The sequence below is a fragment of the Schistocerca americana genome, chromosome 5 (assembly GCF_021461395.2).
Source record: "Schistocerca americana isolate TAMUIC-IGC-003095 chromosome 5, iqSchAmer2.1, whole genome shotgun sequence".
NCBI lineage: Eukaryota > Metazoa > Arthropoda > Insecta > Orthoptera > Acrididae > Schistocerca > Schistocerca americana.
In genome coordinates, this window is record NC_060123.1 from 476,545,949 (window position 1) to 476,569,189 (window position 23,241).

The 23,241-nt window shown below is 43.6% G+C and overlaps 1 protein-coding gene across 1 annotated transcript in view; it reads right to left on the minus strand.

Annotated features, from left to right (window-relative positions):
• LOC124616457 (thrombospondin type-1 domain-containing protein 4-like) overlaps window positions 1-23,241 on the minus strand; it is a 132,724-nt gene that overhangs the window by 103,703 nt on the left and 5,780 nt on the right. The window contains exon 3 of the mRNA XM_047144766.1: window positions 251-372. Coding sequence (XP_047000722.1) covers window positions 251-372 — 122 coding nt within the window. The remainder of the gene's footprint in view (window positions 1-250; window positions 373-23,241) is intronic.

The window sequence follows — 23,241 nt, forward strand, 5'->3', positions numbered from 1 at the left end:
AAGGAATGAAAGAGACGAAAAATATGCCAGCGTGGCAACATTTGTCATCACAGAGTTTTGTGGTAATACAACAAGTACATTTACAAGAATACTCCAGCTTAAACACAAGGAATAAACCAAAAACTGATAGATGTATGTGAGATGAAATCATAGAATATTAGAAACTGTGGTCGCAGGGTGAAAGAAAAACACTGAAGCTGAGGTGTTACGGTAGAGTAGAGCAGAGCACAGAGCAGAGTGGGGTACTCACGGCCGGCAGTCCCTGGTCTGCACGGCGACGCCGCCGCCGCAGGTCCTGGAGCAGGGCGACCAGGCTGACCACGGAGCCCAGTGGCCGGGCGCTCCCAGCCGCTGCTGTGACGGCCCGTGCACCTGCAACCGCAAACAGCACGTCTCATCACAAGACCCAGTGCGGCTTCAGCTTATAAGGCCAGCTGACGCTGCAACTGCCTCGCTCCTGCGCACAGAGTGCACAGCTTTCATGCTTTTATTTTATTTTTAACACTGTGGTCAGATGGCTCGCCGGTAGGCACAGTCGTCAGTTAGCCTAAGGAGGGAAGTCATGTGTGGAATCTGTTTGTGAATCGCGTAAACGTTGTTCTTCAAATGGTTCAAATGGCTCTGAGCACTATGGGACTCAACTGCTGAGGTCATTAGTCCCCTAGAACTTAGAGCTAGTTAAACCTAACTACCCTAAGGACATTACAAACATCCATGCCCGAAGCAGGATTCGAACCTGCGACCGTAGCGGTCTTGCGGTTCGAGACTGCAGCGCCTTTAACCGCACGCCCACTTCCGTTGTTCTTCGTGTGATCGTACTTTGTGTATCGTATTTTCTGATAAAGAGAACGGGGATTAACTCTAGTTTTGCTAAAACGAGCGGGAAAACCAGCTAATAAATGCTCTAAACTAGTCAGTTTCTCATACCAACGCTCTGTGGATTCCATCTGAATTTACCTTACCTTTGTGTTCTGGAAGCTAGCACATTCCTCATTAGGCTGTTTTACATAGAGGGTGTTACGGGTATAAGTGCAAATATTTTTATAATTGATATGAGTACTTTAATATGTAGACAGTGCGTTAGTTGTTTCTTTCTCTGCGTCGAATAAACACGTCACAAACTTTACGACCTGATATTTTCTGCATGGCTGTAGCTGCACCACGAAGTGGACTACGCCTGACATAACAGACTTTCCATTTCGCAGCCGTACATCCACACGGGGACCTGACCTCCTACCCAAGAGAAAATTAACATTAATGCCTTGCTTATGCCACAGGTACTCGTAATAGCTGCAATTGTTAGTTCGGAAATGAAGTAAATACTAATGTAATGTTGTACAGCACAACATCCCCAGTCAATAATACAAATACCTGCACTTATACCCGTCAAACCACGCATTAATATAAAACGAAAACACACAGAATAGAGGTCGCATGGTTCACGGAAGTGTACTGTATACTAATTTCGACACCTGGCGCGCGCACACGGACACACACCACGACGTGGCATGGGCTCGACTAATGTCTGAAGGAGTGTTGCAGGAAACTGAGGCCGTGAATCCTGAAGGGCTGTCCACAAATCAGTAAAGTACGACGGGGTGGAGATCTCTTCTCAACAGCACGTTACAAGGCACCCCAGATATGCTCAATAATGTTCGTGTCTGGGGAGTTCGGTGGCCAGCAGAAGTGTGTAAACACAGGAGAGTATCCTTGGAGCCACTCTGTAGCAATTCTGCACGGCAACGTGCTCTAGGGCGTCTTGTCACGCCCCGCGCGCCTCTCCCCGTCGGAGGTTCGAGTCCTCCCTCGGGCATGTGTGTGTGTGTGTGTGTGTGTGTGTGTGTGTGTGTGTGTGTGTGTGTGTCCTTAGCGTAAGTTAGTTCAAGCTAGATTAAGTAGTGCGTAAGCTTAGGGACCAATGACCTCAGCACTTTGGTCATTGGTCCCCAAGCTTACACACATAAGACCTTACCACAAATTTCCAATTCTGCACGTGTGGGGTGTCGTTTTGTCCTGCTGGTATTGTCCAAGTCCTTCGGAATGCACAATGGACATGAATGGATGCAGGTGATGAGACGCTTACGTACGCGTCATCTGTCGGAGTCGTATCTAGACGTATCAGATGTCCCATATCACTCCAACTGCACACGCCCCACACCATTACAGAGCCTCGTCCAGCTTGAACAATCCCCTGCTGACATGCAGTGTCCGTGGATTCATGAGGTTGTCTCCACACCCGTACACGTCCATCCACTTGACAGAATTTGAAACGAGTCTCGTCCGACCAGGCAACATGTTTTCAGTCATCAGCAGTCCAATGTCGGTGTTGACGAGCCCAGCTTTGTGCCGTGCAATCATTAAGGGTACACGAGTGGGCCTTCGGCTCCGAAAGCCTATATCGATCATGTTTTGTTGAATGGTTCACTGACACTTGTCTTTAGCCCAGCTCTGACATCTTCAGCAATTTGCGAAAGGGTTTGCACTTTTGCCATGTTGAGCGATTCTCTTCAGTCGGCGTTGGTCGCCTTCTTGCGGGATCTTTTCTCGGCCGCAGCGGTGTCTGAGATTTGATGTTTTACCTGATTCCTGATATTCATGGTACACTCGTGAAATGGTCGTACGGGAAAATCTCCGCTTCATCGCTACCTCGGAGATTCTATCATCCATCCGCCGACTATAACACCACGTTCAAACTCACTTAAATCTTGATAACCTTCCACTGTAGCAGCAGTAATCGACCTAAAAACTGCGCCACACATTTGTCTTATACAGGTGTTGCCGACCGCAGCGACGTTTTGCTTGGTTACATATCTCTGTATTTGAATAAGCCTGCCTTTACTATTTTATTCGGCGGTTCAGCGTATGTGTATGCATCAGTGGGTATGCAAGTGATTAGAGCAGTATCAGACGTTTAATGATCGCAGTGAGATGCCGAGTACCCATGTCAGAAAGGGTCATCACCATCTAATAGGATCTGCAATGGCACTCATTGTGAGTCTCCATGTGGCCGGCTGGTCTACATCGTGCAGTATTCAGTTTTGTAGGGCATGCAGATATGAGGGTGGCCCAGTGTCTTACTGCATGGGAATGTTAAGACAGGCACACTAACCGTCAAGATTCCAGTTGCCCACGTCTGGAACAATAAGAGAGAATCGTCGCATTGTGCACCAGGCACATCATAACCCCTTGACATCTGCACCTGACATCCGAGAACGAATACTGGACTCCCTGCAACATTCCGTCTCATTTCACACCATAGGACGAAGAATAGCAGCAGCCAGACTTGGGAATACGTAGACTAAACACCACAACTCAAATGCCTGCGTTTTGAGTGCTGCCGTGACCATCAGAAACGGTTGGTGACCAATGGCGTTGCGCTATGTTCAGCGGTAAATCTTGGTTTTACCCCGACTGACCAATGATCTTCGTTTGGCTAATATGGCGGAGACCTGGTGAGAAGCCACATCCTTCAATTGTTTTGCGGAGGCACAGCTGTCTTAATCTTGACTTCATTGTATGGGGAGCCAGTGGATATGACTACAGGTCACGGGGAACCCTGACGGTACATTGGTACGTCCTGCATGCTGATGTGATATCTCTCAAGCCACACTATCGTGGTACCGTTTCATTGCAGGACAATGCTCGTCCACATATGTCACGTGTCTCTGAACTGCCTGTCTGATGTTGAGATACTCCAGTGGTTACCAACGTCCCCAGATCTGCCCCTGATAGAACATGTGGGATGAACTCTGGCATAAACTCCATCCCACCAACCAGTATCTCTAGGACCAGTTACAACAAAAAAATGGTTCAAATGGCTCTGAGCACTATGGGACTTAACAGCTATGGTCATCAGTCCCCTAGAACTTAGAACTACTTAAACCTAACTAACCTAAGGACGTCACACAACACCCAGTCATCACAGTTACAACAGGTCTGAACCTTGTAAACCAGCTTACCGCGGAAAAGCATTTATGACCCAAGCGCACATATCCAGACCAGACTGCGGTGCAGGGTCATACTGATAGTTGGGCTCGTACTGCCAAGTTCTTTTTCTAAACTGGACTATTTTGTAATCAGTCCAATAACATCACAACGCTCTCGACCGCTAAGTTCCATTTCGTTTCATCCATCCATTCAGGGTGTTTCACTTTCCTATCAGTCGGTGTATATACAGTAATATTCATATCTCCCGAGTTTCAGAGGACGGCAGCGCAAAAAGAAGACATACAAAAAAAAAGACAAATTTATGTCTATAGAGCACGTCTCTAACGTTTTAAGTCAAATTGTAGGTGTACACTGTGGGCACTGTTTGTAACACGACGAAATTGAATACACGCATGTAATTATTTGAAGTTGCTGGCGCTAAACCGTTTCGAAAGGTGCGACAGCAATCTGCTTTGCGTATCTGTTCATTGGGCTGCAAATGATTTGGCTTTCACGATCTCACACGCCTGCTCTCCTGGCACTAAGCCACAGCGTGTATTCCAGACAGAAACTTGGAGAGATGTTCTGCCCACTGATGTGTGTCGTTTTCTGTAAGTCCTGTAGTTGTCGTGCAGTCGTCTTCTGAAAACCTGAATTTACGCAGCAATAACTCTGTACCCTTATACATATACATATACAGGCAGAACATTATGACCAACGATCTACTGTCGATATAAACCCATCCAGATGATAGCAGTGTCACCTGGTGATGAATTTCTGCTAGTCCGATGGACTCCATGTAATTGTTGAAACAATCTTCCTACGCTTACTTCGATATTCAATAAATCGATTCTCACCAAGAAACCCACGGTACATGTAGCATCGGTAAGAGTGCTGTTCGTGTGTAGAATGGTGAAGGTATACGGAGGGGGACTAATGACCTCAGCAGTTGAGTCCCATAGTGCTCAGAGCCATTTGAACCATTTGAAGGTACACGACCCATCCGAGTTTGACAGAGGGCGGATTGTAATGGCCTGGAGGCTCGCCACGAGCGTTTCAGAAACTGCACGACTTTTCGGGTGTTCGAGGAGTGTTGTGGTGTCTTCAACACCTGGCGAAACCAAGGTGAAACCACGTGTACGTGTAGGGTTTAGGGGCCACCTCTCGTTACAGATGTCGGACAATGTAGGCTGGGCAGACTGGCAAAACAGGACAGAGGGCGAAGTGAGGCGGAACTAGCATCTGATTTTAATGCTGGGCAGAGTGCAAATGTGTCTGAACACACAGTACACTGAACACTCCTAACAATGGGCCTCTGCAGGCGATGACCTATGCTCGTGCTGGTAATAACACGACGACATCGGCAAGTGACCAACGGCACTGGACGATGGCTCAGTGGCAGTGCGTTGCAAAGTCGGGTACCTCCGTCACTGTGTCGATTGGAGGGGGCGTAACTATCGTCTTCCAGGACAATAGCTCCTTGACACCTGGTACAGCAGGACGGAGGGAACTTGGCGGTAGCTCTATTTTGCTCTGCGGAACATTCAAGTTGGCATTATGGTTCCAGTGGAGCTTGTGCAAGGCACCATAGACCTAAGGAGTGTCTTACACTGGTTGTAGACCACACCCCTTCATGATGATCGTGTTTCCCGATGGCAGTGGCATTTTCAGCAAGATAATGGGCCATGTCACAAGGCCAGTAGTGTGATGGAGTGGTTCGAGGAGCACAGTGGCGAGTTCCAATTGATGTGCTGCCCCCCCCCCCTCCACCCAACTCGTCAGATCTGAACCCGGTCGACCACATCTGGGATGGGATTGAACGCGGCGGCGGAGCTCATCGGCCCCCTCCCCGTAATTTACGGGAACTGGGTGACTCGTGTATGCAGATGTCGTGCCAACTCTCTGCAACGAGCTATCAAAGCCTCATCGCTTCCATAACACGATGCGTCGCCGCTGTTATCCGTGCCGAAGATGTACACGCCGGCTACTAGGTAGTTGGTCATAATGTTCTGGCTAATCAGTCTATATTCGTCTATAAATTACTCAAGGTCGTCAGTGCGCATGCAGTTCGTCGATTGATGTGTGCTGCTTCAAGTGTTTAGTAGTTTATGTCTGTGCAGTAATTTATTCATTTATATTTTGCTTGTTTGTGTACGTATGTTCTGTGAGATAGTGTTTTGTTTGCCGATAGTTAGAGGAAGCTAACGCTCACCTACTTTACGTTGGTTGTCTTGTAGCTGAGTGATGATACGCTACAAAACTTTCTTCACGTTTTTAGTAAGATAAGGTAGATACTTTACTAGAAGTTTATAGAGTGCTTTCCTATTATTGCGTCGTACACTGAGGAAAAAATGGCAACACCAAAAAAGAATTAATGTAGTGTAATGAAATTTTGGGAATATATTTTTCTATGTAACATATTTAAGTGATTAACACTGCAAGGTCAGGTTAATATTAGCGCCCGATAGGCCGTTGCAAATATGAATCGATCGTATATTAATGACCGCTGTAACCGCCAGGAAGTTGAACGCAAGCACGCAAACGGGCTTGCATTGTGTTTTACGGTGCCGGATGTCAGCTTGCGGGATGGAGTTCAGTGCCTTTTGCACTTGGTCTGTCAGTACATGGATTCTTAGGCCTAATGCTGTTTGTGGATGACACTGGAGTTGACCGATGATGTCCAATACGTGCTCGACTCGAGACAGATCTGATTAGCAAGCGAAGGCAACATCTCGACACTGTTGAGCACATAGGGTACAACAGCGGTATGTGGGCGAGAATTATTTTGTTGGAAAACTCTCCTCGGAATGCTGTACATGAGTGACTGCAGAACAGGTCGAATCACCAGACTGACGTACAAATTTACGTGGTACGTGGGATAACCGCGAGAGTTTCCCTGCTGCCATATGAAATCGCACCCCAAGCCACAGCTCCAGGTGTAGGTCCAGTGTGCTAAGCACGCACACCGGTTGGTTGCAGACTTCTTGACTAACGTCAGATCACCACGTCCAATATCAAAGGTAACTAACGCTCACTTCCGTTACAGCGTGTATTTAAAGCAAACCTGATTTGCATCCTCACAGTGGCGCTACAAGCACCTCTCTTATGCGACTCGCATGAAATTTTAATAAACATCTTTCAGATGTAGAAACATGCCTATCAACTTTCGTTTATGTTGCACAGCTCTTTTTTGGTGTCATAAAATTTGACTATGAGAGAGATGCGCATGAATTGTCGCAGATTATTAAATTGCAGGGTGCATTGTGAATTTTGTGGGGAAGCTACTACAAAATCTAGGGAGACCCTCTCCTAGAGCTGGAGCACGTAGACCAAATGTTAAAATGTGTATGTTATCTTATGGGACTTAACTGTTAAGGTCATCAGTCCCTAAGCTTACACACTACTTAACCTAAATTATCCTAAGGACAAACACACATACCCATGCCCGAGGGAGGACCAGCCGCACAGTCCATGACTGCAGCGCCCTAGACCGCTCGGCTAATCCCGCGCGGCAGCACATAGACCAAAAATGGAACTGAAAGTGAGAATACATGCCCTCCAGGCACGGTTAGAAGGTGCCAGACAAGAACTGGAGAGCCTACGGAGGAAGAGGATGGAGAAGAGGCATCTGGAAGGTGGCAAAAGTTTCATTTTGTAGGCACAGAGAAAAGAAACGTTTGGTACAAAACTAAAAACTTGTGAAACAGCCACAAAAGAGATGACTGAAGAATATAAAGAAAAAGACAGTATCTTTAACAATATTTCTATTAATCTTTCTTACGCGATTGGAGAGAAGATAAGCTCTTATTTTTTTACGTAGCTTAACGCATTAGACCCAGTAAAATAATAATGTACTATTAGTTTCTATCCGCAGACTGCACAGAAAACACACGATTGTGAAAGATGAAGTAAGAGAATAGACCGAATCGAAAGACACGTATACCAAAGCTCAAGTACATGAAAGTACATGAGTGACTTGTACTATAATCTCATCTCTGACATCAAGTATTCGGTCTATCGTATAAACTGCAGTAGTTAATTGCGCAGCCGAGACCGTCTAATACTGAACGCATGCAGGTTCACCGCTGTTGGAGTGCTTATGCGAACGGCCTAGTAATGCAATCTGGACGGGACAGCAGCTGTTGCATGCTGTGGTCAGTGTCTACGTCCGACTTGGTTCGACAGCCATGACAATCATATTGGAAAACGAAGGAGTTGCTTGGTGGTAGAAGTAACATAGAAGGGGGTTCCACAAAAATTCATTCGATTTCATGATACAGAATTCAGGACGAGGGAACTGCGCGATGCCGACAAGCCGTCCGTCATGTCACCTGTTGTAAACCGTCATGTAGATACGGTATGGAGGAGCATCAGGTTACCACACCGCTCTCTCGGCTCTCCAAACCTTGCAGCCGCTACTTCTCAAGTAGCTCCTTAATTGGCATCACAAGGCTGAATTGTCACTGTCACTGTCCTCCCACCACGGAAAAATACGTGACAGTACTGGGAACCGAATTCGTGCTCTCTACATGGCGTTGAGTCATGCTGATCACTCAGCTACGGACGCAGTCATATCCTCTAAAAGTACAGACAGAAAAATCGGGGATCTAGAGAGAGAGAGAGAGAGAGAGAGAGAGAGAGAGAGAGAGAGACAATCGCCAAAGAATGCATGTGTTTTGCGGCGTTTCCCGAGGAAAGATTTACAGCGCATTCTTGTTTTGCGGTAAAGACGGTTACAGGAATCAAGTACACGAATGTGTTGGAAAAATTGCTTTTTTCACAATTAGGAGAACAAGTCGACAATTTCACTTTCACCTGTACGTAATAGCGTTTCTTTACGGTGACCATGGATCTGGAATTGTGGCACTGGCCTCTAAGGTCGTCTGATCTCTGATTATGTGACTGTTTTGTGGAGGTTTGAGAAATACTGCCCTTCTAACAACGCCGGACGAAATGCATTGCATCATAGCAACAGCAGCTAATACAGTAACTTCTAGAAGTTGGAAACGAGTTGGACTATCGTCTGGATCTTTGTTGTAATCCCGTTAGAAAGCGCAATGAAAACTTATACAAGACAAATAAAAATTTTAATACGAAATGTAACTGAAAAACACCCTAAGGATGTACATGGAGTAGACAAAAATATGTAAACACCAGGAAACACAACTCATGTGTTACAGAGTGTAGGAAAGCCATTGGTACTCAAAACAGCTTCCAGTTGTTTGAATAGGCAAATACAGTTTGCGAATGGTTTTCAGTGGAATCCTGTACCTTTCTTCCAGCAAAATAGTGACAAGTTTTGTTAACGGTGACGGAAATGGATAGCGATCACGCACCATTCTTTCCAAAGTAGATCACAAAAGCTCAATAATATTTAAATCTGGTCACTGTGGTGTCCAGGCGAGATGCGACAATACATTTCCGTGCTCACAGAACCTAACGTGGACAATGTGAGCTGTGTGGGCAGGAGCCCTGTCATCTTGGAGCACTTCAGCACCACTGGGGAACTAGCATTGTACCATTGGATGGACCTGATCAGCCAAAATGTTCACACAATCTTTGGTGGTAATGCGACCTTGCGGAAGTACCCATGGAAACATGAAATCCCGGTGCCAAGATATGGCCTTCCAGATCATCAACGTACGCCAGCCATATTTCACTCTTGGAACGCAAACTCGGCCAGAAGTTGGAAACGGTGTGAAACAAGACTCATCCGATGAAATGATTTCCCTCTATTGCTCCCGTTACGAGCATTTGCTTCGGTGGTTGGCTAATTGGTTGATTTGGGGGAGCGGAGGAAACAGCGAGGTCATCGGTCCCAACGGATTAGGGAAGGATGGGGAAGGAAATCGGCCGTGCCCTTTCAAAGGAACCATGACATTTGCCTCAAGCGATTTAGCGAAATCACGGAAAACGTAAATCAGGTTTGCCGGCATGCCAGTACAGTGTGCTAAACTCTGCGCCACGTCGCTCGGTTGCTTCAGTGACGAGTGGGTTTGGAGTTCCGGCTCGTGCAGAAATTTCTCGCTTATGGAATTCCATTCATGTTATTTTTGATGATGGCAGTGATCACGAGTGCGACATTTTGTTCTGTAGTCACTTTTCAACTGTTTTTCTGTTATTTTTCGCCACAAACTGTCACAAATCGTCTGTCATGTACGCTCAACTCATATTTCTGTTCGCGTTGTGGCTTATTCACTATCATTGTGTGCGGAATAATCTTCGATACTGTGCCTCTTGAAACATCCAACACTTTGGCTACTTTGGCTATGGAAGCACCAACCACTCGAGCAGCAATAATCTGCTCACGTATGAAGTCACCTAGCTCCTAAATCATACACTCACGACTATATAAGGACGTATTGAGGATACTGCAAAGGTGCCGGTCGAGGTCAAATACGGCAGCGCAACTTGTAGGCTTGGATGGTATCTGGATTTATGTTTAACCACGCATTTCTCGCGCATATATATATATATATATATATATATATATATATATATATATATATGCTAGATATAGAAAGTACGAACTTGTAATCCTATGCCCATGCAAAAATTCACCCCAAATTTCTTTGTTCATCATTGTAGAAAGTACAGTACCAAATGGAATTGATTGTTTTATTTCTAACAGACATCTTACAGTATTTCGGTTTCCTTGAAAGAACCAGTATCGACTTGGCCTTACAAATGAAATATAGTGGGTGATCAAAAAGTCAGCATAAATTTGAAAACTTAATAAACCACAGAATAGTGTAGATAGGTAAAAACTGACACACATGCTTGGAATGACATGGGGTTTTATTAGAACAAAAAAAAAAGTATTTCTAGACGCGTGGAAGAACTCTTGCGCGCGTCGTTTGGTGATGATCGTGTGCTCAGCCGCCACTTTCGTCATATTTGGCCTCCCAGGTCCCCAGACCTCAGTCCGTGAGATTATTGGCTTTGGGTTTACCTGAAGTCGCAAGTGTATCGTGATCGACCGACATCTCTAGGGATGCTGAAAGACAACATTCGATGCCAATGCTTCACCATAACTCCGGACATACTTTACAGTGCTGTTCACAACATTATTCCTCGACTACAGCTATTGTTGAGGAATGATGGTGGACATATTGAGCATTTCCTGTAAAGAACATCATCTTTGCTTTGTCTTACTTTGTTATGTTAATTATTGCTATTCTGATCAGATGAATCGCCATCTGTCGTACATTTTTTAACTTTGTATTCTTTTTTGGTTCTAATAAAACCCCATGTCATTCCAAGCATGTGTGTCAATTTGTACCTCTCTGTCTACATTATTCCCTGATTTATTCAGTTTTCAAATTTATACTGACTTTTTGATCACCAGGTATTAGTTTCATTCATGGGTTACTCTGATAGTACCATGATCTTTATAAACAGAAGTTCCATACGTATGCCGAATTCAGCTATCGTAGGCCTATCACTCCACTTAAAACGGACTAACTTCCTTATATCGTGCTTTCTGACGACGACGACGACGACGCATATACTGTTGCGTTTCTTTCGTGTAACAGACTTTTAGTAACCGAGCCAGACTTGTATGTGACCCGTCAGGGCACGCAAGCGAGGGCATTACTAGGCGTAGGTGTACAATAATACCACATTTTAGCAAAAAACTGTGCTTGTCTAAAGAGAGGGGTAGTTCAAGTTTAAGAAATAAATAAGTATCACTAAGGGGTCAACTGAGTATTATTATTATTTTTGGAACTTTGGGTATGTGCCTAGAATTCACTCTAAATGAAAAAAGTAGCCTAATTTCGAAGCACTTCAGTAATACAAGTACCAATGGTAGTGACTGACAGCGTGTAACCAAATGGATGCCTAAATTGTGCGGTTTGATGGCATTGCTAAGGTGCACACTGACTAGCTGAGACTCAAATAAACTGTTTGTTGATAGTAGACACTGATCAAATCAAGTACAGAATGCTTTTCGAATAATAACTTTAAGTATTATAGTATGATTAGCAAATGTGTAAGTACGCCTGTCTTGTTCTATCATACGTCATCTACGCTTTTACTCTTTAACAAGCTTTTGACATTAATTAAATCTGACAATATAATTCACAAGTATACCTACTAATCTGTACATATCAATGTCGCAGCACACAATATGTAGAGAAACAACTGTGTAACAATCTGTGAAATGAGTGTTCATATTAAGTGTTCCTCACTGTAAATCAGCAGTACAGTCCCTAAACTTTAAGTCGAACAGAAGCTTTACACACGTCCTTTAATTACTGTTCGGTTCTGTATCCTAAGTAACTCACACGCTATTCAGACAGAAATTGGAAATGAGTGTCACAGTATCTGTATTTGCAGCGGAGCACATTTGACACTCTCTCCTTTTATCTCGTTACTTAGCTGACTACAGTTTTCCTGCCTTTAATTGTTTTTAAATTATAACTATTTAACATGCGCTGGTAACATGAGGATAGTTCCAGTCATTTTATAGTAGATGAAGTATCTATACCTGATCCTTGTACTAACGAATACTTATTACTTTTGCATTTGTCCAACACCAGAGAGACTACAAGCTGTTCATGCATGTCAATCATGTTGCTGTTGTGATCTTCAGTCCAGAGACTGGTTTGATGCAGCTGTCCATGCTACTCTATCCTGTGTAGGCTTCTTCATCTCAAAGTAACTACTACAACCTACATCCTTCTGAATTAGCTTAGTGATTCATCTCTTGGTCTCCCTCTACGATTTTTACCATCCACGGTACCCTCTAATACTGATCCCTTGATGCCTCAGAACATGTCCTACCAACCGATTCCTTCTTCTAGTCATGCTGTGCCACAAATTCCTCTTCTCCCCGGTTCCATTCAGTACCTCTTCATTAGTTACGTGATCTACCAAACTAATCTTCAGCTTTCTTCCGTAGCACCACATTTCGAATGCTTCTGTTCTCTTCTTCTCTAGTAAATCATAGTAAGAGGAACAGTCATTTTTGCAACCCAGTGATAAATATAAACGATTCTTCTTTGCGTGGATTAAAGTACCAAACATACCATCGTATTTCCAAAATTTCAAAAGATCTTCAAGCGGTTATTTCATGAAGTTTAATTGTTCTGCTATGTCAGATTCTTCTTTTACCAAATATTGCCCATTTCTTTAAGACCAAGACAATTATTTCAAATTACCACTGAGGTACTTCGTGAACAATCACAATAATTGTTAATTCCATTTTACTTTTCGAGTTTTCAGCTCTTTTATATCGCTTGCACAACACTGAAGCTCAATGGCGTAACAAAGATACTACTATCACCAAAATTCGCTACATAATTGAATCGTGCACTGAATCCAGTTATACAAACGAAAATTGCTTTAAACAACGTTCTCTCAGTCGATACGAAATCAGTTTACAAAAGAGAGTTACAATGTTACGATTTATACAATGACATTTGCAATTTACTTGCACAAGGCATTAAACAATTACTTTTGCATATGGATATATAAAAGTGATCTCTGGAGGCAGTTAATGTATCGGTTATGACTACCCGCGGTTCTGCCTGGCGGATGGAGGTGTCACTTAGTTACGTAGTTGTGGTACGCAAACCACAGATGGCTCTGCCGTGCCGCTACTTTTCCATGTACGCCTTGTCGTCCAGAGATATTACGGTCACTTTGCTTCCAAAGTAGCAAACTGAGGAGTTAACGTCATCGCTAGTTCAATTTATGCTACTCCTGATTACATTCAACGGTCTTTGATTAATACTTACTCTATATTCTGTTTTCATTGGACCATTTCATATGAGAAGTCTCGTAATTATTTCTCACTTCCACTGTGCATAGCAACGTCATAAGGTAATCTTCTCATTCGTTCTTTCATCCTGAATTTTATACTACTCCTTAGCATTTCTTTTACTTCCGTTAATGCGCCTTCAATGTACAGCATGAATAGTAGGAGAGAGGGTGTGGGAAGACTGCATTTATGCCTTACACCAAAATTAAACGCATCACTGTTAGTTACCCTGTTCTGTAAATACTTAAATGTGGCTTCATCTAGCCGTCCTTCCTGTGTGTTGAATGTTTTGTATTATCATATCACGCAAGAAAAACTGTACCGTCGGTGAAATCAATTTCAGACACTAACTTATTTGCAGGTAAACAGAGTTGAGGTGTGAGACGATTTAAAACAATACCGGTAATGAATAAGGATCGGAACGTTTCCTTCTAATTTAAAATGTTACAGTATTTACCGCTGTCTGTTATTGTCGTCGTAAAGCACTTTTCTGCGTCCCTGGCTCTCCCAAAAGCTTGTTTGGCACTCATCGGTGACCCGATCAACTGAAGACCAGCTGCTGGGTGATCATCTGCGTGGAACGCGCCTTCCCATGGGCATCTCCTCGCCCCGCCCAGCCCAGCCCCGGTCAGTTGAAGTGTTGACCCCTCATAAATTAAATAACGTTATCAGATCGGTGACGACCGAACGTCTGCCGACATTAGCATCGCACACGTCCTGCCCAGCCGCCCCATAAATCTCAATGGAACGTCATTGCGTCCAATCCGATCGTATCGCGCATCGGCCGATGCATTAAGTGGGTCCCTATTTCAGTTCTCCGAACGACAGTATCGATTCTGAGCTACTAAATTGGGTGTAATGGTCGCGACCGGAGAGCAATTTGGCCTCCCGTCCTACAGCCGTTCCGGCCTTAAAAACTCAGTATTGAGTTATCTCGGAACCAATTCCTCGTTACAGATACACGAGAAATGCCCCGGAAAGTTGTCTACTATCCCACAATTTAGCACTAAGAGTATTAGCTGCTCTGTCGTACTCAGCTACGAATAAACGCCAGCAATAAGTGAAACGCCCTTGAGTTGTGCGTCAGGTTGTTTGCATTATTTCAAGGCATACAGCGAATAAAATAACTGGTGGACGTCACCCGCACACACTGACGATTACTGTTACCTGTACTACTAAATCATTTTTTATTCCTCAATAGGTAAGAGATACCTATATGTGTGAGAGGCTTATTTATTTTTTTCCTTCTTGTGTGAAACACCTAAGCCGTAAATAATGACAAAATTATGGTTTTTGTACGTTTCATTTAGATTTATTTATGCCAACAGTGTCATTTACTGTGAGACATCTTTCTCGCCATGCATTCATGCGCCCATTGATAAGCACTTGTCTGTGTCAAGGAATCTAATCATTTACCCGTCCTCTAGAGAACCTTATCTTTTTATGGGAACTGCAAGGCACGTGTAAAGCAAGTCGATTAAACTGAGCCAGCCAATAGAAATACCTGGCAGGCAGAATCGTTTAGCGAGGACCGAATAATCAGCAGACGAAAAGACACATCCCTACTTCTGTTTGTTCCGCCTCCGTGGCTGTGTGGTCACCGTGGCCGTATGCCATGCCAGAGACCATGGGCTCTATTTCCGGCTGGGTTGGCGACATTCTTCGTTTTGTTTTTGCTCTTTTTTTATTCCCTTTTACAGTTTGCGTGAAACACTTCGAAATTAACGTCGTATTTATGTTTAGTTATCCGGGCTTGAAGTTGGTTGTATCATTGCTTTTTCACTCACTAAATTTTATCATGGGCGTTATTAAGAATATAGAGTGATTTTCTTTGATTTTTGTCTAAATCTAGTCATTTAAAGTCATGTGGTCCGTTGAAGGACACTTGTATGTGAAACATGTGGTTTTGTATTCATTTTCTGAACAATATACATTTAGTTTAATTTGTTATTGCCAACGGCTTTACCACTGTGGTAAGACCGGTTTCCGTCAGATCACTGAAGTTAACCGCTGTCGGGTAGGGCTAGCACTTGGATGGGTGACAATCCGGTCTGTCGAGCGCTTATGGCAAGTTTTATGCACTCATCCCTTGTGAGGCAAGCCGAGGAGCTACCTGATGGAGAAGTAGCGGCTCCGATCTCGTAAACTGAGATGCCGTCGGGAGAGCGGTGTGCTGAGCACGTGCCTCCCCATATCCGCATCCATTGGTGACTGGTTTCTGAGGATGACACGGCGGCCGGTCGGTACCGTTGGGCCTTCATGGCCTGTTCGGGCGGAGTTTTGCAATTTGCTATTCTTACGAACTTACTGTTCATTCTTTCTGATCTTTTTTCAAATCTTCGCATTCGATCATTTGAGAATTCCATTTCAAGAAGAGAGAATTAACTGCCTCCAGCAATGACGGAACTTCCTTATTTTTAAATGAATTTTTCAGTTTTCTTCTTGAAGTGGAAAGTTAAGGTATGTTGTTTCAACGACGAAAACTTCTACATTTTGCTGTCACACTAGCTCAGATTTTTCGTGTTGTTATGTATTATAGGATACAGAGTGCAAAACGTTTACACTGCACGAATTATACCTATTAGGTGTAATTCATAGACACGAACAGCGATTAACTACGTGAGATTTGATGTAGGGATTATGGTTTCGGTTTCTTCTTGGTTTACGGGTTCGATTCCCAGCGGGGTCAGGGAATTTCTCTGCCCCGTGATGGCTGGGTGTTGTGTGCTGTCCTTAGGTTAGTTAGGTTTAAGTAGTTCTAAGTTCTAGAGGACTGATGACCATAGATGTTAAGTCCCATAGTGCTCAGAGCCATTTTTTCTTCTTGGTTTATCTTGTGGTAAGTCCCCCTATAGTTACTGCGTTTCTCTATAAGAAAGTTCCTTGTCTCTACGAAATATAAAACAAAACTTAGTCACATTGCCTTTGTCGACTTATGCGTCAGATTTCATATCGAGTGGGATGTTTTAGGGCACTGAAAACCTGTCTCATGGTCTCTTGTGAAATCACAAGTGAAAATGCAATGTAGGGATAAGATTTCAATGTGAAGGAAGGTAAATGTTATCCTGTGACTTCAGGCGATGGTTATGCACAGAATCACACTGTGTTACAGCCATTATTCTGTTGCATGAAGAAGACATATGAAGAAAAATGGCATACAGCAATCGTTACGTTTCCAGCGATACTAATACATATATCAGTTCACAAGAAGTAAAACTTGATTGTCTTTAACATGCTTAAAGTGATACAGAATCACCTTTTCACATTCTACAAGCGCCCATCAGATGCCTGTATTCAGATATAACATAAAAGTAACATACAGGGTGTTACAAAAAGGTACGGCCAAACTTTCAGGAAACATTCCTCACACACAAAGAAAGAAAATATGTTATGTGGACATGTGTCCGGAAACGGTTACTTTCCATGTTGTTTATTACTTCTCTTCAAATCATATTAATCATGGAATGGAAACACACAGCAACAGAACGTACCAGCGTGACTTCAAAAACTTTGTTACAGGAAATGTTCAAAATGTCCTCCGTTAGCGAGGATACATGCATCCACCCTCCGTCGCATGGAATCGCTGATGCGCTGATGCAGCCCTGAGAATGGCGTATTGTATCACAGCCGTCCACAATACGAGCACGAAGAGTCTCTACATTTGGTACCGGGGTTGCGTAGACAAGAGCTTTCAAATGCCCCCATAAATGAAAGTCAAGAGGGTTGAGGTCAGGAGAGCGTGGAGGCCATGGAATTGGTCCGCCTCTACCAATCCATCGGTCATCGAATCTGTTGTTGAGAAGCGTACGAACACTTCGACTGAAATGTGCAGGAGCTCCATCGTGCATGAACCACATGTTGTGCCGTACTTCTAAAGGCACATGTTCCAGCAGCACAGGTAGAGCATCCCGTATGAAATCATGATAACGTGCTCCATTGAGCGTAGGTGGACCAAACTAAAATGAGCTCTAACATGGAAATCAAGCGTTTCCGGACACATGCCCACATAACATCTTTTCTTTATTTGTGTGTGAGGAATGTTTCCTGAAAGTTTGGCCGTACCTTTTCGTAACACCCTGTATAACACATGCTTCAAAACTGGTCATTTATTATTGCTAAAATAGGGAGAGTTTGAAAAGCAGTTTGAAAGGGTGTGAAAAGAAGGATGATCTCGTGTACTGGTGAACGCAGTATATTCGACTTTTCATTGCTTTCAGCTGTGGGAGAGAACCGTTGCCTATCGATTCCGTACGGCTCGACAAAAGCACGAAAAAAAGCTCTTGTTAACTGATGTGAGGAGATAATCAAAAATTTGACTGACCACATGCAAAATATGTCAACAACATTGTATTAAGAGAGGAAACCAGATTATTCGGACACCCCTATGTAGTGCGGAATTTGTCAGTAAATGTCAGTAGAGGTGAGCCCGCTAGGAGGGAGGGGAGCCGGTGAACTTTATTTCCAAAATTCTAGGTGCCATAACGCACCGCTTCAATCATACAGCCCCACCCACCTCTCGCCATAAGATTTAATACAAAGAGCAGGTGCTACCGTCTGGCATTGTAGCAGTGTCATTTTGCTCCCCAGTTCTAATCGATTCACATCGGCACAAATCGGTAGTCTTAATGACTGCCGCAATATTTAAACAGTTGCATTCTAGCTGCTGGGTGAATGAATGTCCAGTATATTGGCGTCCGCTAGGGAGGGAGGGGGGCTGGAATTTAGGAACACACTTTTTATTTATTACAAAGTTCTGTCACTTTGTAGTAATGGTTATCAGAGAATCTACTGACGTGTGGATTTAAAGCTGCAAGCCGACGGGAGATACTATTTATTTCTTTAGCGATCATCATATATTTGACTTCTTTTTATTGTATCTCTGTGAGATGAGAAAACTCGAGAAATTAGTACTAATATGTACAATCATTCTTCCCATGTGCCATTCGCGAGTGGAGTAGGCAAAGGGGTATCAGTTGGTGGTACCAGAAGTACCATCCGCTACACACCGTCAGATCGCGGAGTAGTGATTGAGATGTAGACGTTATCGGGAAATTCTTACGATAATAGACGTCCGTAGGCGAGGGCGTGAGGGGGGGAGGGGGGGGGGAAGGGGGGCACTTGACTCTCTAAAAATCTGGAGTACGGAGTTTTTATTCATCACAATATTCTCATACATCTGTAGAAGTAATTTCGGTGATTCTGCAAAACCTCCAGTTTAGCCTGTTGCAGCATCATGTGGTTGATCGCAGTGAGATGTTACGACAATCACCTTCTTCTCTTCAAAAAATGTAATACCAGACATTCCATTCTGGAGCACCGGCTTCTTTCTTTTGTGGGCTGCTGTGATTTCAGTAACAATGAGCACGCTGCTGTTCCACGAATCAAAATAAGGCGGAAAAAAGCCGCCCTTGTGTGGGCCTTGCCGACTGCCTTTATGGTTTTCTTCCAAGCTTTTCCGAACTGTTGCGGACTCAAAGTCCCCGTCACTGTCTTCTTAACGTAACCAACAATAGCTGAAACACATGCGAATAAAAATCCTACGTCAGTATCGCAAATTTTCTTTATTTATTACCGGTTTCGTCTCATTGACGAACGGTCCTAAAATCTAAAATACAGAAAACTGCGTATAAAAAGTGAACAATAAAAAATACACTCATTGTTTGAATTTCCATTATGCGGTACTTTGCAATCTTAAAATGTTGTTCCGTGAGTGGCAATCATTACACATCGTCGTATTCTTAGAGCTATGTGGCCCTAGTTAAATAAAATGTGTTATCCTCTAGCTTACGATGAGTTGGTAAACAATTTTTCTTTATCTGATACACTGACGCAAGGCTACTCATGATTGTAATTGACATCTCTTTTTAGTCCCGTTTACATACATATTTTACTAATTACTGATGTTTTATTAATTGGCACAAACAGAGTGATTCCGCAATAGCGTGCAAAAATGTAACAGGACATAGAGAATGCTCCACTGAACAATTTGAGATAGGGAACCTGAGGTCGGAGAAGCCAGCTTAATGAGACATGCAAGTAAACTTGTCCACCCAGCTTATTTACAACTAACATGCGTACAGGTTTACACGTTCTGTGCTGTTTATTTACGTGTACATTCTTTACTTCCACACCGAGGTTAAGCGCTGTCGGGCTGGGCTAGCACTTGGATGGGTGACCATCCTGTCTGCCGAGCGCTGTTGACAAGCGGGGTGCACTCAGCACTTATGAGGCAAACTGAGGAGCTAGTTGATTGAGAAGTTGCGACTTCGGTCTCGTAAACTGACATTCGGCCGGGAGAGCGGTGTGCTGACCATATGGCCCTCCCCATCCGCATCCAGTGACGCCTGTGTAGTGAGGAAGACACGGCGGTCGATCGGTACCGTTGGGCCTTTCAAGGCCTGATGGGACGGAGTTTAGTTCTTTATTTCCTGCAACGAAACAAGGGCTTTGTGATGCAAATTTTGTTTGCTTCATTTCTCCATAATGTGGCTCTGTTGTATCGTATTTACGGTGTCTCATGACAGAACGTGCTATGAATCAACGACAGACCCATTCATTACTCAGTGCTATTCAGAGACGTAGAGTACAATACGATGAAGCAGTGCCGGTACAGTGTTTCCTGGCCGTTGGATTGGAAGGGGAAGTCTTATTCCATGGCCTACGAAGTCACCTGACCTGAATCCCCTTGATTATTTCCTATGGGGATATCTAAAGCCACTTGTATATGAGACCCAAGTGGATACAGAGATGGAATTAGCTGCCAGAATTGTAGCTGCCTGGGACGTGATTCGAAACACACCAGGGTTATATGGCAGGGTGCTTCAGAATATTGGTCGCCGATGATATGCTTGCATCGACGTTGACTGCCGTCAGTTTCAGCACATTTAGTAAGACACAGTACAAATGGTACCTTCATGGTATCAATGATGGTATTTGCAGTGAACTAATGTAAATAAAAGAATACGCAGTAGTGTGATTTTATTCCTATTATTTCCTTAAGCTGGCTTCTCCGACCACAGGTTCCCTACCTCAAATTATACAGCGAAGGATCCTCTTTGTACGTTCTTACGGGAACACCCTGTATAGTGCAAATGTACTTACACGTAGGCATCAGTTTACAACACTATTTCACTTTTATGTATTTAGTGCTTGTAGACGGTAAGCAAAGTAAGAAACACCTAGACCGTAAGCTAGATGTGTGTTATGTGTGTATTTTATGGCTTCTCGATTTCGGACTTTGAATGTGATTGATTTCACAAACGTATTAAAAAAGTAAACGGAATACTGTTCATTAGTCATCGGCTTATTGTATTTTATGTATATTGGAAATATCAGCGGTTCATGGCTCTGAGCGCTATGGGACTTAACATCTATGGTCATCAGTCCCCTAGAACTTAGAACTACTTAAACCTAACTAAGGACATCACACACATCCATGCCCGAGGCAGGATTCGAACCTGCGACCGTAGCGGTCACGCGGTTCCAGACCGACGCGCCTAGAACCGCACGGCCACATCGGCCGGGAGGTTCATGCTACATTCTGTAACAAATAGTTCCGGATTAGCGGGAAATCTTAATTTGATTCGCAGTACAGCACAATTTCTCTTTGTCGTCATTCCATTAGGCATTCCACTCTGATAATATTTTTTTCTTTCTGTATTACATTTTATCTTCTGTAAGACTTAAGGGCTCATATACACTACTGTTGGTTAGTCACGTATATAATGACTGGTTCGTTACCATAGCCATTCATCGAGATGGTTGCATCTCGCAACTAGACCTTGGGTTACGATATTACTTCGTCCTAATATTCAGTAATATTTTTTGATCAGTAATGCTGTTATATTTTTCTCCGTTTAGAATAATGCATAGTCTCCAGTAGTACTTTTGATGTAATTCCATGACATCCAGAACTTGACGTTTTTTTATTATTTAACGAACCGATAATATTTAATGTTTATTTACTACAAATGTGCCGGCCGGGGTGGCCGAGCGGTTCTAGGCGCTTCTGTCTGGAACCGCGCGACAGCTACGGTCGCAGGTTCGAATCCTGCGTCGGGCATGGATGTGTGTGATGTTCTTAGGTTAGTTAGGTTTAAGTAGTTCTAAGTTCTAGGGGACTGATGACCTCAGATATCGAGTCCCATAGTGCTCAGAGCCAAAATACTACAAATGTACTGATATGACCATAATTTCTTGCATTTATGTAACGTAAATTTATAAAACAATTTCATTATATTAACATTGTTTGCCTTACTAGAGTCACGACTGTATTAAATGTGTTGGATGGTAGCGCCATCTAGTAATTAGTGTTTTCGTGTAGCCATGAATCTGTCACTTACTTCCCCTGTTATAAATATCAGAAGTGATATCTTGTTTACAACTACTCATGGACGATACAACTATCGTTGCTGTGGATCGTTTCCACAGATCTGGCAATACAGGCACTGTAACAAAATCTAGTTACTGATTAACGTTGTCAATTTGCAAAACGAACTAGGATTTTTCATTTTAGGTGAGTATTTGATATTACTCAAATTATTTTTTGCGTGTTTGTATTGTCACGTTTTAGTATTTTCCCATTTTTTTTTTATTTAACTAGGGCGACTTAGCTGTAAGAATATGACGGTGTGTAATGATCGTCACACACTGGATAACATTTTAGACTCGTAATGTATTGCACAGTGGGAATTCAAATATTGAATGTATTTTTTATTGTTTACTTTTTATATGCAGTCTTCTGTGTTCTAGATCTGAGGATGGCTTGTCAATGAGCCGAAACCGGTAACCAACAAAGAAAATTTGCGCACTTGACGTAGGATATACGAACGTAGATATGAAACTTCCTGGCAGATTAAAACTGTGTGAGCCGGCCGCGGTGGCCATGCGGTTCTAGGCGCTCCAGTCCGGAGCCGCGCTGCTGCTACGGTCGCAGGTTCGAATCCTGCCTCGGGCATGGGTGTGTGTGATGTCCTCAGGTTAGTTAGGTTTAAGTAGTTCTAAGTTCTAGGGGACTAATGACCACAGCAATTGAGTCCCATAGTGCTCAGAGCCATTTGCACCAAAACTGTGTGCCCGACCGAGACTCGAACTCGGGACCTTTGCCTTTCGCGGGTAAGTGCTCTACCATCTGAGCTACCGAAGCACTACTCACGCCCGGTACTCACAGCTTTACTTCTGCCAGTATCTCGTCTCCTACCTTCCAAACTTAACAGAAGCTCTTCTGCGAACCTTGCAGAACTAGCATTCCTGAAAGAAAGGATATAGCGGAGACATGGCTTAGCCATAGCCTGGGGGATGTTTCCAGAATGAGATTTTCACTCTGCAGCGGAGTGTGCGCTGATTTGAAACTTCCTGGCAGATTAAAACTGTGTGCCCGACCGAGACGTTCTATAAGAACGTAGTTTTACAACAGTGACGTCAGACATCGATAGTCTGTAATAAATAGAAGCACCTATCCCCATGCAAAACCACTCGTGCCGTGTGTAAGGCCGTTGCAATTCGACCGAAAAGTCGGTTTTAGTTTGTTATTGTTGTTAGTTTTTAGC